The sequence below is a fragment of the Myotis lucifugus genome, unplaced genomic scaffold (assembly GCF_000147115.1).
Source record: "Myotis lucifugus unplaced genomic scaffold, Myoluc2.0 scaffold_6, whole genome shotgun sequence".
Classification (NCBI taxonomy): Eukaryota; Metazoa; Chordata; class Mammalia; order Chiroptera; family Vespertilionidae; genus Myotis; species Myotis lucifugus.
The window spans coordinates 13,071,711-13,085,269 of record NW_005871054.1 but is presented as its reverse complement, the minus strand read 5'-3'; the positions used below and the strand labels follow the sequence as shown (position 1 = coordinate 13,085,269).

General features: G+C 47.8%; 1 protein-coding gene across 2 annotated transcripts in view; it reads left to right on the top strand.

The window, feature by feature from the left end:
• Positions 1-115: 115 nt before the first annotated feature.
• Positions 116-13,559, top strand: part of EPAS1 (endothelial PAS domain protein 1) — a 76,348-nt gene continuing 62,904 nt past the window's right edge. Inside the window, exon 1 of one of the 2 annotated variants that reach the window (XM_006083391.3) lies at positions 116-646. In XM_006083391.3, the coding sequence (XP_006083453.1) occupies positions 621-646 (26 nt within the window). In that variant the 5' untranslated portion in view covers positions 116-620. Of the gene's footprint in view, positions 647-7,786; positions 7,837-13,559 lie in introns of those variants that run through there. The other variant, XM_023747115.1, reaches the window with a different exon arrangement.

Genomic DNA, 13,559 nt, shown 5'->3' with positions numbered 1-13,559 from the left:
TGGCCGGGGCCAGTGGGCTGCCTGAGGTCCGCGGGCGGGGCCCCTCGAGGCGCCCGCCCGCCCCCCCGGGGCCGCACTCCCCGTGCCTCCCCGCGTGGGCCGCCGGAGTTTTTAAAGGGGGAAGGCAGCCCGGGGAAGCAGACCTTCGGGAGCGGCCCGCCGCACTGCTCCGGCGCCCGCTGCGCTCCCGCCCCGCGCCCTGAGCCGGCCGTACAATCCTCGGCAGTGTCCTGAGACTGTATGGTCCTCTCAGCCCGCGCCCCGGATTCTCCTGACTGTGGGCGTCGGGGCCACCTCTTCGCCTCGGAAAGGGACGCCTAGGAAAGAAGGAACGTCGGTGCCCTCCTCGCTGCCCTCTTTCTGGCGTTTGACAGCCTCCTCCCACTCCCTGCCCTGACCCCGCCTCCCGGCGCAGGTTCCTCCCTGTCACCTTTCTCCACTCCCTGTCCCGCACCTCGCCAGCCGCCCGCAAACTTCCACCTGGCCGTGTGGGGCTCTCGGGCCTGCGAGCACTCAGGAGCTTTCCCACCGGCCGGACCTCGGGGAGTGCGCCAGGGCCCCCGCGAAGGCAGCGGCTGCAGCTCCCACCGCGCTCGGCGTCGGCCAGGGCCACGGCGACAATGACAGCTGACAAGGAGAAGAAAAGGTAAATGGGCGGCGGACCGGCCGGGGAGCTCGTCCGAAGGGGTGGCCGGGCTTCGCGGCGCCGGCGCGGCGGAGGGCAGCGGGGGGAGCCGTGCAGAAAGGTCTGCGAAGCCCGAGGATAGATTTGGGAGGTTTTTTGAGGGGAGAGGGGAGCAGGTGCTCCGTCTGGGGACGCGGTGCTGCAGCTTCGCAGTGGAGAGTTCTGTGGCCCGAAGGAAGCGGGAATCCGAGCGCGCACGGAGGCCAGGAGGCCAAGGGAGATGGCCCTGCGGGTCGGAGGAGCTCCCGCGGCCCCGGACTCCCGCGCCCTCAGGTGGAAATGGTTTTCTAGGCTGATTTAACTCAGGTCAGCTTTTGACTCGCATGCGGGGCAGTATCCAAGTCGGACCCTTTGGTTCCTTCCAAACGGGTTGCTGTGTTCTCTCTGCGCTCCAAACTGGCGAGGGGTCGGAGGCGGAGCGCAGGGGCCAGGATGCAGCAAAGGGCCCCCACTCCGGGCCTCAAGATCCCACCGAAGTTTGGAGAAACTCCTTGCCTGATATCCTCCCGCATCTTGACTCCGTGGAGAGGCGGGTAGCGAACCCGGCTCCCTCGCCGGGGCAGGTGTCTTGGTGCGCGGCGAGGTGATGGCTACACCGGGAGCTCCCGGCTGGTCCCAGTGTTTCTCTCCCGAGGACAGAGAAGGGCAGCCGCGATCTGTCTGCTGCCGGCCCTCACAAGCCTCTAGGCACTGGGTGAGAGGCCACTCCGGCCAACTCTCACTGCCCTCCCGCCCCCTCCCGGCCGCTCCCCGCCCGGCCCTCGCCCAGCCAGGCTGAGAGCTCAGCGCGCGGCCCGCACTGACCTGGGTACCGCTTTGCTTCCCTAATCGTGCGCCGCTGGCCGCCTGGCCTCACTTCTCTCTCCACTGGTGCTGCCCCGGCGGCTGGAACTTTCAGCCCCGCGCTTGCAGGCAGCCTGGTAGAGCTGGGGCTTAGGGGACCGGAATGGAACGCACCGCCTGTTGGAGGACCTGAGCCTCGCAGATGAGCTGCTGGCCTGGGATGAGGGACGCAGCGACAAAGGGAGGGGGTGACTGGCCTCGAGCTGGGGGCCCAAAGAGCTCAGCGCCTGTGCTGATTTGCTCCTGTTCTGACTTCCACTTGGAGATCAGAGCCAAAAACCGTGTGGAAAGCTGCGGTTCCCACCACGGCGCACCGATAAGGATTTGATAAAAGGGAGTGAAATGCGCCTGTTCTGGACTAGCGCCCTGGCGCTCTCCGTTCGCTGGGGGCAGGGGACTGAGCCCGGCTCCCTCTTCCAGACCGAAGCTCCCCCTCCTGTGTCACTGCGGCGCCCCCACTCCCCCCGGCCTGACATGGGAGAGGGAGCTTTGGCCCAGCCACCCTGAGCCCCTAGACTGCGCCCCCTGGGGCCTGGGAGCCCAGTGAGGCAGGGAGGAGAGTTTAAGATTCCGACACATTTTGTAAAACCAATGTATCCTAATTCAAAATACCAATAATAATGACCGAACAATCAAAAAACAAAATTAGAGTCAGTTCCCATGCGTACACTCCTAGGCCCCTGAGCAGCAGGAACTTATTGTACATTTACAACTGTGATGCCTCTTGGTGAATGTCAGGATGGGGATCTGGATCGCAGAAGGTAATCTTGACAGATATGCGAAGTGTCAACTTCCCCGTGTGGCTCAGCACGGGTTCTGTGCTATTATGTGTATTGTCACAAGAAACTTGGGTAAATTATTTCAACACAGCTGGCCGTAGTGCCTCCTTCGTTAAAGATAGAAACCATAAGGGGCAGGAAAAAGTGGGGTAATCAGACTGAATTATTCGTGAAAACTACTGCCAGGATTGCCTACCAGTTGCCTAGGAGGCCCTTCAGCTACAGCACCCAGTGTGCCTGCCCTTTGCGACTTCCCTTGATTTTTGTGTCGCAGACTGGCAGGGCAAAGGGCATGCCCCTCGCCATCCAGAGTACCTTGAAGGGTTGTCTAATTCTTGTTAGGCTAATTGTGTAGAGACATATTTACTTTTCATGTCTGGCTCTGTTTGCTGGTGCAGGCTCCTTGCAGGACAGAGGTGTAATTAAAACATGTGAACTGATACATTGAAAGTTAGTGTAACACGCAAGCGGCTCTCCAAGTGCAGTGTGCTGCCTGCCACGAGGGCTCTCGGATGATGATTCTGCACATTAATTCTTAACAGTTTTGATTCTTATGGTTCAGCAGAGCCATTTCTTCCCCCAAATTCAAGATGCACGGATACTTGCAATGTTCCTTCTAACAGCCCTTCAAGAAGTGGGCAGGATCATGTTGTTCCAAAATGTTCGTGTGTTGATGGGTATGCTAATGTTTCATAATAAAGAGTTTGCTTTCTAAGAGTTGGCTGGCCAGCTGGCCCTGATAGGAGGTATCAAAGGGCACTCTTTGGGTGTTAGTGGCATTCCCGTTGATATCAGAGATGGTCAAGTGAAGCGTGGTAAGGGTGCTGCCCTCACCTCTCGGCACTGATACGGCAGGAGTGAAGTGGAGGCCTCATGAATCAAGGTTCCTGATTCCATGAAGAGCTGGCAAGTGTCTGGGTGTCTCACCTTCCGATAAGACAGTTTCTGAATCTCTTCCCTGGGAGAGAAAAGAGTCTGGAGGTTTTTAGGTACCTAGAGATTAGAAAGTGGTTCCGGTGAATGTAAATGAGATCCTTGGATAGTCAGGGATCAAAGTCCATCCCCAAAGCCAGACCCAGCTCAGAACACCTTCTCCAAGGAAGGCTTAGAGTACTGAGTGTGGGGCCAGTGGTGGAAGGAATCGGAGACATCATGATCAGACGTTTTCAAACTATCTCCTCCCCTCCCTGCCAGCTGGACGAAGTTGTTCCTCTGCTAAAATAAAACCCAAGTCCAGTTTTCTCCAATACTGAAGGTAGAAATATTGGTGGGTAGGTTTTCTCAATTTACATATATTTTCTCTAAATATCCCTTCAACATTTGACTTGTCTCTGTTGCATTATCAGAATTCAGGGATAAAGAATGGATGTAGGTTCGGGCATTTTAACATTTAATTTGTACAGCTCTCATGAAGTTCAAAAGAATGCTATGGCTAACAGCTTTTCTCAGTGTCACTGATGGAGCTTAGAATTATTTTATTACGACCGTGGAAATCATCTAGTCAAATGTTTCCCTTTCTGGATAGATCACGGAGGCCCAGAGATTAAGTGACCTCCAGTCACAAGGAAAGTTAGCTCTGGTAAGAATTAGAAGCCTGGTTTATTACTTTCAACTAAGTATGTATTTTCCTATTGTTGGCAAAATAGTACCTCCAGTCCTGAAGTGCCTAGACCAAGCATGTCAAACTCGTGGCCCGCGGGCCGCATGCCTCGTTTATTTGGCCCATGTTAGCCTTTGAGTTTGACATGCTTGCTCTAGACCAGTGGTTCTCAACCTTCCTAATGCTGCGACCCATTAATACAGTTCCTCATGTTGTGGTGACCCCCAATTTCATTGTTACAAATTGAACATAATTAAAGCATAGTGATTAATCACAAAAACAACATGAAATTATATATGTGTTTTCCGATGGTCTTAGGTGACCCCTGTGAAAGGGTCCTTCGGCCCCCAAAGGGGTCGTGACCCCCAGGTTGAGAACCGCTGCTCTAGACAGTTCCAAAGGATTGCAGTGCCCACCCTCCCCAAACGCTGAACCTTAGAGAGAGAGACTTGCTTTGCTAGATTATAAAAGACTTCAGGCTGCACCAGGAGGGATTCTGTTTGCTTTTTGAAAAAAAAAATGGGGGGCATGGGGAGTAGAGTTGGTGTTGGTCCCAGTGTCTATAAACTCTGGGAAGTATGAATTCATTGCTTTATTGCTCTCCCTGTATTTCACTTAGAAAAAACTTTTCTTATATGTGGAGCTCATTAAACAAAAACAATGAAAGGGCTCCTCCCCATTGGAGCAGATGGCATTGTGAAATGGAGAGCTCCCTGTCAGAGGAGACATCTAAGCAGCTATTAGATTGATTCCTATATTGAGTTAGGTGGCATTTTCACTAGGAGTGAAAACCACAAGACTAAAACTGTTTAATTCACTTTGAATGTAAATCAATCAAAGCTCATCCTCTCTCTCTCTCTCTCTCTCTCTCTCTCTCTCTCGTATGTATGTATGTATGTGTAGGGTGATCCTAACTTTCTAGGAATCTGTTGTATAAAATGTTTACACATAGAAAGGACCAATCAGGTCATCTTAGTGCTCCAAGACTTTAGCCCAATACATTTGAAAATATTTACTGTCATTACTTATCTCAAGATTTAGGCTTTTCTACTTCTCAGGAAATCTATCTAGTAGTATTCACTTTTTTTGTATTTTTCCCATTTCTGTTCCATACCAACTTTTCATTTTAGCCTAATGAATCTTCCCTGTTGCTCTTAGTACTGACCATCACTACTGATGCATAACAGGCAGGCTTTTCCCAATAATGTCAAGTTAGCAAAATTTGCTCACTGGGCCCCTGATACCCTCCCCTGCCCATTTCTATGCTGTCTGTTCTCATGATGAAAACCAGCTCTGCCATTCACACCATGATATAAATCAATAAGACAACAAATATGTATTGAACACCTACTCTTATTCTGGATAAAAGATCGAAGAGGAAACTAAGGAATAGGAGACATGGTCCTTGTCTTCAAATTGTCAGGGATGGGGAGAAAGACATACCAGGAAGTTTAGGTAAAACTCTAGGTAGCTGGCAGCTTACAGGTGACTTTTCTGTTGGGATAAAATCTTTTGAAGCTAAAGATAAGAAGCTCTCAGTAGCATTTCAGGCAGTTGTAACCATCCACACAAGCATACATGATTATTAAAATGTATTGTGTGTGTTTGGGGGTGGGACGGTTGGTTCATAGTTTTCCCTGGAATCACCCAGGGTACGTGCTGACCACCAGCATAAAGACTGGCTCTGAGGGCAGGTCAAATTCGGGTAGTCAGTGTCGGGGATAATGAGAGTAAAGAAAAAGCTGGAGGGTTCAAGAGTATTCCTTGTCATATACTTCGACACCATAGTCAGAAAGACCCCCAGTGGTGAATGAATGTTTGCTGTTTTCTACACACTTGCTTTGGGCACGGAGGGAGTCATCTAATAGGAATGGCTCCAGGAATGAGAGGGCTCGAGGTTCTGGTCCCACTGTGGAGGCAGCCATGACCAGGGAGGCCAAGGGAGAGGGAACTTCTTAAGTTGGACTTTATGAATGGGCTTCAGAGGATGGTCTGTGAGCCTTTGAAATTCCACGCAAGGTATTATGTATATAAGCGTGTGTGTTTTTTCCCCTTCTGAGGGAAGTCTGTGCAGCTCTAAATAGCCTTTCAAAGGCTCATGATCTGGGAAAGGCAGACTCTGGCTCTTAGACTCGGTGACTGCCTTACATTTCAGTGTCTTTCTGTTTGGGGGTTGGTGTGTGCATCTAGTACGGGTGCTGCAGTGCAACCTCACCTTCCCTGTACCCCACGTCTGCCCTCAGTCCTAGGAGGAAGGGGAGCTGAGGGCCCTGCACAGTTACTGGGAGGTCATTTTATGCGCAAGGAATGCATGTGTGTGTCCTAGGGGAAAATTATATATGCGATAGGACGAAACAAAAAAAACCCCGAACACTTAGTCTTATTTGTGTTGGCACTGTCCTTAGAACTTTACATGGATTAACTTTTAATCCTAATAACAACCTTGTGAGATATGCCCTGTTATTATCCCCATTTTACTGAAGGGAAAACTGAACTATAGCAAAAAAGAAAAAAAAAGAGCGAACTCATGAACATGGACAGCAGTGTGGTGATTGTGGAGGGAGAGGGTAGGGGAGGTAGAAGAGGGCATAGAGGGGATAAATGGAGATGGAAAAAATGAAATTAAATTAAATTTGAGAAAAAATAAATAAAAGAAAAAAAGAAAGGAGAATTGCCAAAGGTCAAATAGGTAGTATGGGCTGAGCTAGGATTTGAACAGGTCTATACTCTTAACCAGTGATGCACGCCGCCTCACCTTCTTTAAGATATCTATAAAGTATTTATTATCATTCCTGACTCGTGGTAAGTACTCCATAAATGATAACTGCTTTTGTTGTTGGATTTATAATTATTATAGTTACTTTCCCTTTTATGACTCATCACTCGTATTGAACCTTACACTCAGGCAGGGATTGAAGATCTGAAGGGTGGAATTGGCAGTCCTGGAAATTTCGTGGATTTTATTTTTCATGGACTTTCCTCAACTCTGGCAGGAGGCAGTTCCTTCTTGCCCTTAAGAAGTTCAAAGCTTTCCACCTTCCGCCCTTAGCTGGTGGCAAGACTTCAATAATTACTTTAGCCTTCGGACTCCATTGTGCAGAAGAACCTGTTAGAAGCCTTCCTCTGTGGCTTCTGAAGAACCATCTCCAAATCAAGATGCACAAGACTTCCTCTGGCTCTTTTGATCTTTTGAAATTGCAAGCACAGGAAGGAAAGAATGGATAGGGGAATAAAGAATAGCTATCGTTGTTGCAATAATAATGTTGCATTTTTACAGAGCCCTTTCTCTCATGAGCCCCGAGCTTTCACAGCCGTCACACCGTTGGCCTCTGCATTGTGAACCTAGAAGCCATCGTGAGTGTTGCAGGGCTGTAAAACAATTGCACGGACACATACAGCACCAAGAGAAGCAAGCCATGGTGGCAATTGCACATCACCGTGGGTGTGGTAGTCATGCATGGGTGCATGCTGCTCACAGCTCTGTGATGTTCAAGTAGAGGTTGGGTGTAATTTGGTGCTAGTTGTCTGGTCCTGCAATTGGAAGTCACAGAACTGGTCTGCAAGCATGAAGTCAAGAAGCGTGGCAAGGCCCTTGAAGATCTCTGGAGCTGAGGAAACAGTTGTGGAATGGACCGGAATGTTATCTACTTCTAAGTGGCCTGGTTGTTTCGTCTGATTCCTCAAGAAATACTGGTTTGCTTGACTGCCTTAGGCTCTTTCTAGAGGCCACTTGTCCATCAGCAAAATTCTTATTATATGGCATGAGCACCAGAAACATCACGTGTTACCGGGAGGCACACACACCTTTCCCCTTAAATGGAAAAAGTCTTCTGTTTTAAAGTTACAAGTAACTTCTGTGCAAGATAATGACTCTGGGAAACAATTCCTTTCCTCATGTGGGAAGATATTTCAGAAAGGGTAGTTCCTCAGTAAGGAAAATGACCCCATTAAAAATACATTTATTTGCCATTCACCCACCTGCCATTTTCCCAATTCCACAAAGCCATAAAAGTGAATTGTTACAACTCTCTCCTTATAATCCTCAAGTGAATCCCCTCCAGTGCACCTCCTCTCCCTGGCACCCTCCAATAAAAAAACCAAACCTGCGAGGTTAGTGCTAGGAATCCTAACAGATCAGGGGTTGTATTGGGTGAAGCTGTGTGATAACACATAGGAGGGGAAAATGACTCTGTATGCTTCACTCATGATTGTGATGCTGGAGGCTAGCCCCTACTGCCCACATTGCCGGGAGGACAGCCAATAGTAGACTTTTTTTTTTAGAAATTAATCAACTCTGTCATGGCTTTAGTTGACTCTCTCAGTCTCGTTTCAGTCTGAAGTGCCCTGCTCACCTGTGATCCTGCGGAGTGGGTGGTTTGCTATGAGTAAGAGGACATGGGCTCAATTTGAGACAGTTCAGAAACAGTTTATAAATCCTTTAAAATATATAAGTGACAGTACATGATTTTCTCGGTAGTAATCATTTCAATCGCTGTGCTATGTGCTTAGCCAGATGGTGTTCTCTCTGTGTCTCTTATATTTATACTAACAGATATGCATATTTTACTCTTGATAAAATAATTTTCATATTGCCACCACTTTGAATAAGATTTGTCTTGACTGCCTCTGGGGGAGGGGCAGAGAGGGAAGGAAAGGCATCACGTTTACCTAATATTTGGGAAATTGAGCTGCTGAAAGAAACAAACCATGCCATCTGCAATGAAGTGTAGTACTGGACCCTGGCGTCCCTGGTGAGGCCAAGCCCCTATGTAGCACCCCAGGCTCCTGTGACATGGTAATGAAGAGGCCGGAGCACAAAGGGGCTGACTCAAATTTTAATGCTAACTATTCTCATTATTAATGAGTAATTACAGCAAATATTTACTGACCTCCTTCCTACCTTTATGACTTCCTGTTGCTGAAGCACTTTGGAGTATTGAGAAAGACTGTCCTGGAAAAATGCGTCACACACAGATGCAGAAAGAGTGGCTCTAAGCACACACACAAAATAGGTTGCCTGGCTCTGTTTATGAATTTTATGTGCAAACAACAAAAAAATTATGCTTGGGAACCACAGTGTTTCATGATATTTTTAGAGAGTATTCCAGAAATATCAGGACTGTGCCAGCTAGTAAAATAAATTTTTGAATTAAAGCACAGGTCATTTGATGAACACTCTTTTATGAACACATGACCTCTACATTATTTTTCTGAATGAAAACAATCTTGCTTAATGGTATCAAATAAGGTGTATACAATAAGCTACGGGGCGGGGGGGGGGGACTCGGGGAGTTATAAGAGTAGCACTTACAGAGATTCTAGAATTAATGTTGATAATGCTCATTTCCTTTTTAAAAAAAATATTTTATTGATTTTTTACAGAGAGGAAGGGAGAGGGATAGAGAGTTAGAAACATCAATGAGAGAGAAACATCGATCAGCCTCCTGCACACCTGCTACTGGGGATGTGCCTGCAACCAAGGTATATGCCCTTGACCGTAATTGAACCTGGGACCCTTCAGTCTGCAGGCTGATGCTCTATCCACTGAGCCAAACCGGTTAAGCCAATGCTCATTTCCTTTTTTTGTTTTGTTTTGAAAAGCACTCCAGAGAAATTGCTTTCTTCAGTAAGTGTCTGTAAACCACTGAACCCTTGTATTTCTCCCCTGTGTTTCCAAGAGTTCTCCGATGCTATTTTAGAATGGCAGCATTCACTCCAGCACTGGCCGAGGTTGATGATGCTAATTTTGGTGCCCAGGGTAAAGGAGAGAGACAGCATCGGCAGTGCCAAAAGGACTTTCTGGTGCCTGGGTTTGGAGCAGTGTGGTGTTACCGGACACACCACATTTCACCTTTAGAACCTTTATTTGTGTGCTTGCACAACAGATGTTTACCCAGATATTAAGATAAGAAAAGTATGAAGGTCACATTTCACTGGTGACAAGAGAGCTTCTATAAATGTAACTATATCACCGTGTGGCTGGAGTCTGTCTTTTATTCTATACAGTTGCTTAGGGGAAGTAATGGTGAGAGTGGCATAGGAGCCAGCTGAGGTCCTTCCCAGTATTTGACTTTCTTGCCTTCACTCTAGATGCTCTGGCTAACCTGGCATGCCCCTTCCATTTGGTGAGGCCCATTGGGGTGGTCAAAAGTGAGGGGGAAGTTCCAGTGTACTCGGTGGCCTTCCCAGGCTCTGGAGTTTTCTGGTGCTCCATGGATATTCGTGTCCCCTGCATTTCCCTACTATCTGACCAACCAGGAAGCGTTCAGGCTGCTAAGGCAGCTCTCCTGGCCCCTCAGAAGAGGTTTGCATGGTGCCGAGGCTACCCCTGTTTTAGGCCCATTGGGCAGGGTTGACATGTCCTCAGAGCACAGAGTCTTCAGAGCGGGAAAGGGGTGTCTTTTATGGATTTGAGTGCTTCTCTTAAAGATCTTCAAGGATTAGCTAGACACACTCAGACCCTGGATGAAGACATGGATCCTTGGCCCAATTTTCTTCCCAAGGGCAGTCTATAAGACACTGGGAATCCACCTCACTGACAGTAAGGGACCACGCCCCTCCAGCTCTCTCACCCCATTCACCATCATCCAACGTGCCTCCTGAGCTCCAAATATGCAGACCTCCTTTCTCTGCCTCAAGGCCTGTCCGCCCTGTCTCACAGGACTCGTTTCCACCTCTGTTCTCTCACCCTAGTCCCTCCGTCCTGGAGGCTCCTTTCCTCGATTTCTACTCAAATATCTCCCACTTTCCTAGTGTGAGCCCACGTCCCCCAGTTCCTACAAACCCTTCTGTAGTAATTCCCACGGTGGCACCTCCCCCTCCACTTGTTTCTAACACTTGGTTATGTTTGCCAAAGAGACTGCCTGATTATGTTTCCTTGTTATCTAATAACATTTTATGTGTTCTTGTCTGTCCAACCAAGATCGCATGTTGCCCAAGGGCAAGGATGTCTAATTTCCTGATGTGTCCTGTAATATCTTGCATATTTTGAATCCCTAAAATTCTAATTTTAAAAATGTATAGAATTGTTTTGTTGTTGTCCCTTGGGCTTTTGGAAATCCTGGCTCTTGGGCTCTGCTGTTTTCATTCGTGTAGATTTGAGTTCTTTACTCATTTTGCTTTAAAAAGAAAGAAAAAGGAAAAGAAAAAATCAGGGGGACCACAGGCAGGTCTGGATAAATGATTTTACATCAAAGGCAAACATCAGGCTAGTATTATGCCAATGCTTCACTTCAAGAATGCCCAGTACACCAAGGCAAGGAACAGCCCAACAAAGCACTCCAGCTTCTTCTCAAAAGTTAAAAAAGCCAGGCAGGAAAGTGTGCACAGAGAGTCCCAGCTCTCTGCAAGAAGTCCTCTTCCCAGGGGAGCCCACCCTGATTAGCAGCACACTGGTCACCCCTTTATTTATATGGTCTTCAGTCTGTATTTTATTATTTGTCTGATGCTTTTGCAACTTTTATTGGCATCATCACTGTGTGTAAACATTTGTAGATTACCTACCAAATTCAGGTGCCATGCAGTGAGGTTATAAAGAGTCATTAGATGGACCTTGCTGCCCTCAGGAGGCTTATAGTCTAGTTGGAGAGTCAAGAAGTTCATAAGATTCTTTTCTTAAAACATTGCAAGATGGTTTTGTTAACAGAGGCCCTAAGCCCATCTTTAAGATGTTGCTATCTTGTTAGTCAAAACTATCTCAGATAAAACATTAAGCAAACGGAAGACGATTGGCAGTAATTAAGAGAGAGTGAATAAGGGTAAATAGATCTTCTGTATAGATCAGCATAGATTAGAGGGAGGTGTAATGGAGGAGCATTAAGATCTAGGTCTTGAAGATTAGGTGGAATTCTGTTAGGCACATGGGTTTGGGGCATTCCGGTTGGGGTGAACGGCTTGAGTCAAGTGAGGAGGCAGGAATACACAGGGTGTGCAGGCGAGAACTGTTGAGCTGCTCCTTCCAGAGTCTAATTTGGAGCTCTGTTAATGGATGGGAGAGGAGGACCAGGCCTGGGCTGGTGCTGGGAAGTTTAGGGACAGTCCTCTCTGAGTCATGTTGTGATGAAATCTTTGGGCAGCCTTGGGGCCACGGGAGCAGTGCATGCCTCTCTTAGGAATTAGTGGAACCAAAGGGAGAAATCTCATTCCCTTTCTCACTCCAGATTCCAGGTTTTTGAATCTGATCACTGCAGAGAGATAGGACAATCTCTTCTACAGTCCCCTTTTTGTAGGGAGGAGGCCAATTCAAAACAGACCACCCCTATTGTCATCTTTACCAATAACTGTCTGTTCCATGCCCTGTGGGGAGCACTGCAGCCGAGCTGTTCCCTGACCTTCTCCTTTCCTGCGATGTGTCACACCGTTCCCTAAAGCCTGAGCTCTGATGTTCTTGGCCGGATGCTGCCAGAAGAGAAAGAAAAAGGGGCCATATTTCTGGAGTCACCTGGGTAGGGCAGCTGGGGCTTTTTCCTCTCCCAATAGGTCTAACCTTTCCCCTAGAGGTATTTAGAAGCTCTTAAGGTCATGGCTGGACACTTGCGAGCAGGGCCTTGGCCAGAGATCCCAAATCACTGGAGAAGATCCCACACCAGCAAAGGCCAAGCAAGTCACTTGAGTATACCCTGTCCAGTGGTACTTTGAGGGAGGCTGCAGCTCCGGAATGCTTGACTTGGAATTTAATCTCATCATGACAACTTCATGTCTCATCTCATTCCTTTTCTATCCCCTCCATAATCAGTAAATGAATGTAGAACCGGGAAGCTGCTGCCCAGCCCAGGCAGAACTCCTTTATTCAGTGGCAGACTTGTAACCATTTAAATACCTACTCTGTGCAGGATGCTGAACATTGGATCTGAATCCAGGAGGGACCTCTGGAGCCAGGTAGAAGGAGCCCTCCTCCTCCGAACTTCAGGGGGCAGCCAAGCCCAGACATAGGGCTGTCTGGGGCCTTGGTCATTCCCCCGGGAGCTGCTTCAGGGTCATCCTAAGAAACCCATAGATTAGAAACTAGTGTTCACTTGAATCTAACCAAAGTTAGACATTTGAGTCTAGCATCTACCTTCCTACAGCTGCAGACAGACCTCAGGAAGGCAAAGGACAATGTCCTAACCAAGCTGATCTGTGACTATACTGTTAGGGTATAAAAACCCATAAACTTACCATGTTTTGTTTTTCTTTTCTCTTATTTTCCAAAATAAAGGTTCCTTTTGAAAATTTCAACTTTGTTTCTTCTGAACTCCTAGCAAACTGTTTTTCCTACCTGGATCAGAGAGGTGATGGGACCTGGGCACAGCTGCCGGCTGGCATCGGGCCTTGGGAGTCTGAGATGACTGTGAATGTTGATTCCTTCTTTTCTGAGCTATTCATTTGAGCACATTAGAAACATTTTCCATATTCAGATCAACATAGCCCTATGATTCTGGGCTACCCGTAGCTCCTTCAATGGATCCAAATGTTATGAGGGTAATGATGACAGCTTAACTCTCCTTGAGTTAGATCTTCCGGGCCAAGGCAGAGTACATGTTTATTTTGGAAAAAGACAAACTTTCACCCACTTGAATTCCTCCAAAATTAGTGTCAGGGGCTGACCACAAGAGTTCCATATTTCTTAGCTTTTGTTTTACCAAACAGATTATAAATGCTCCCGGGACACCTT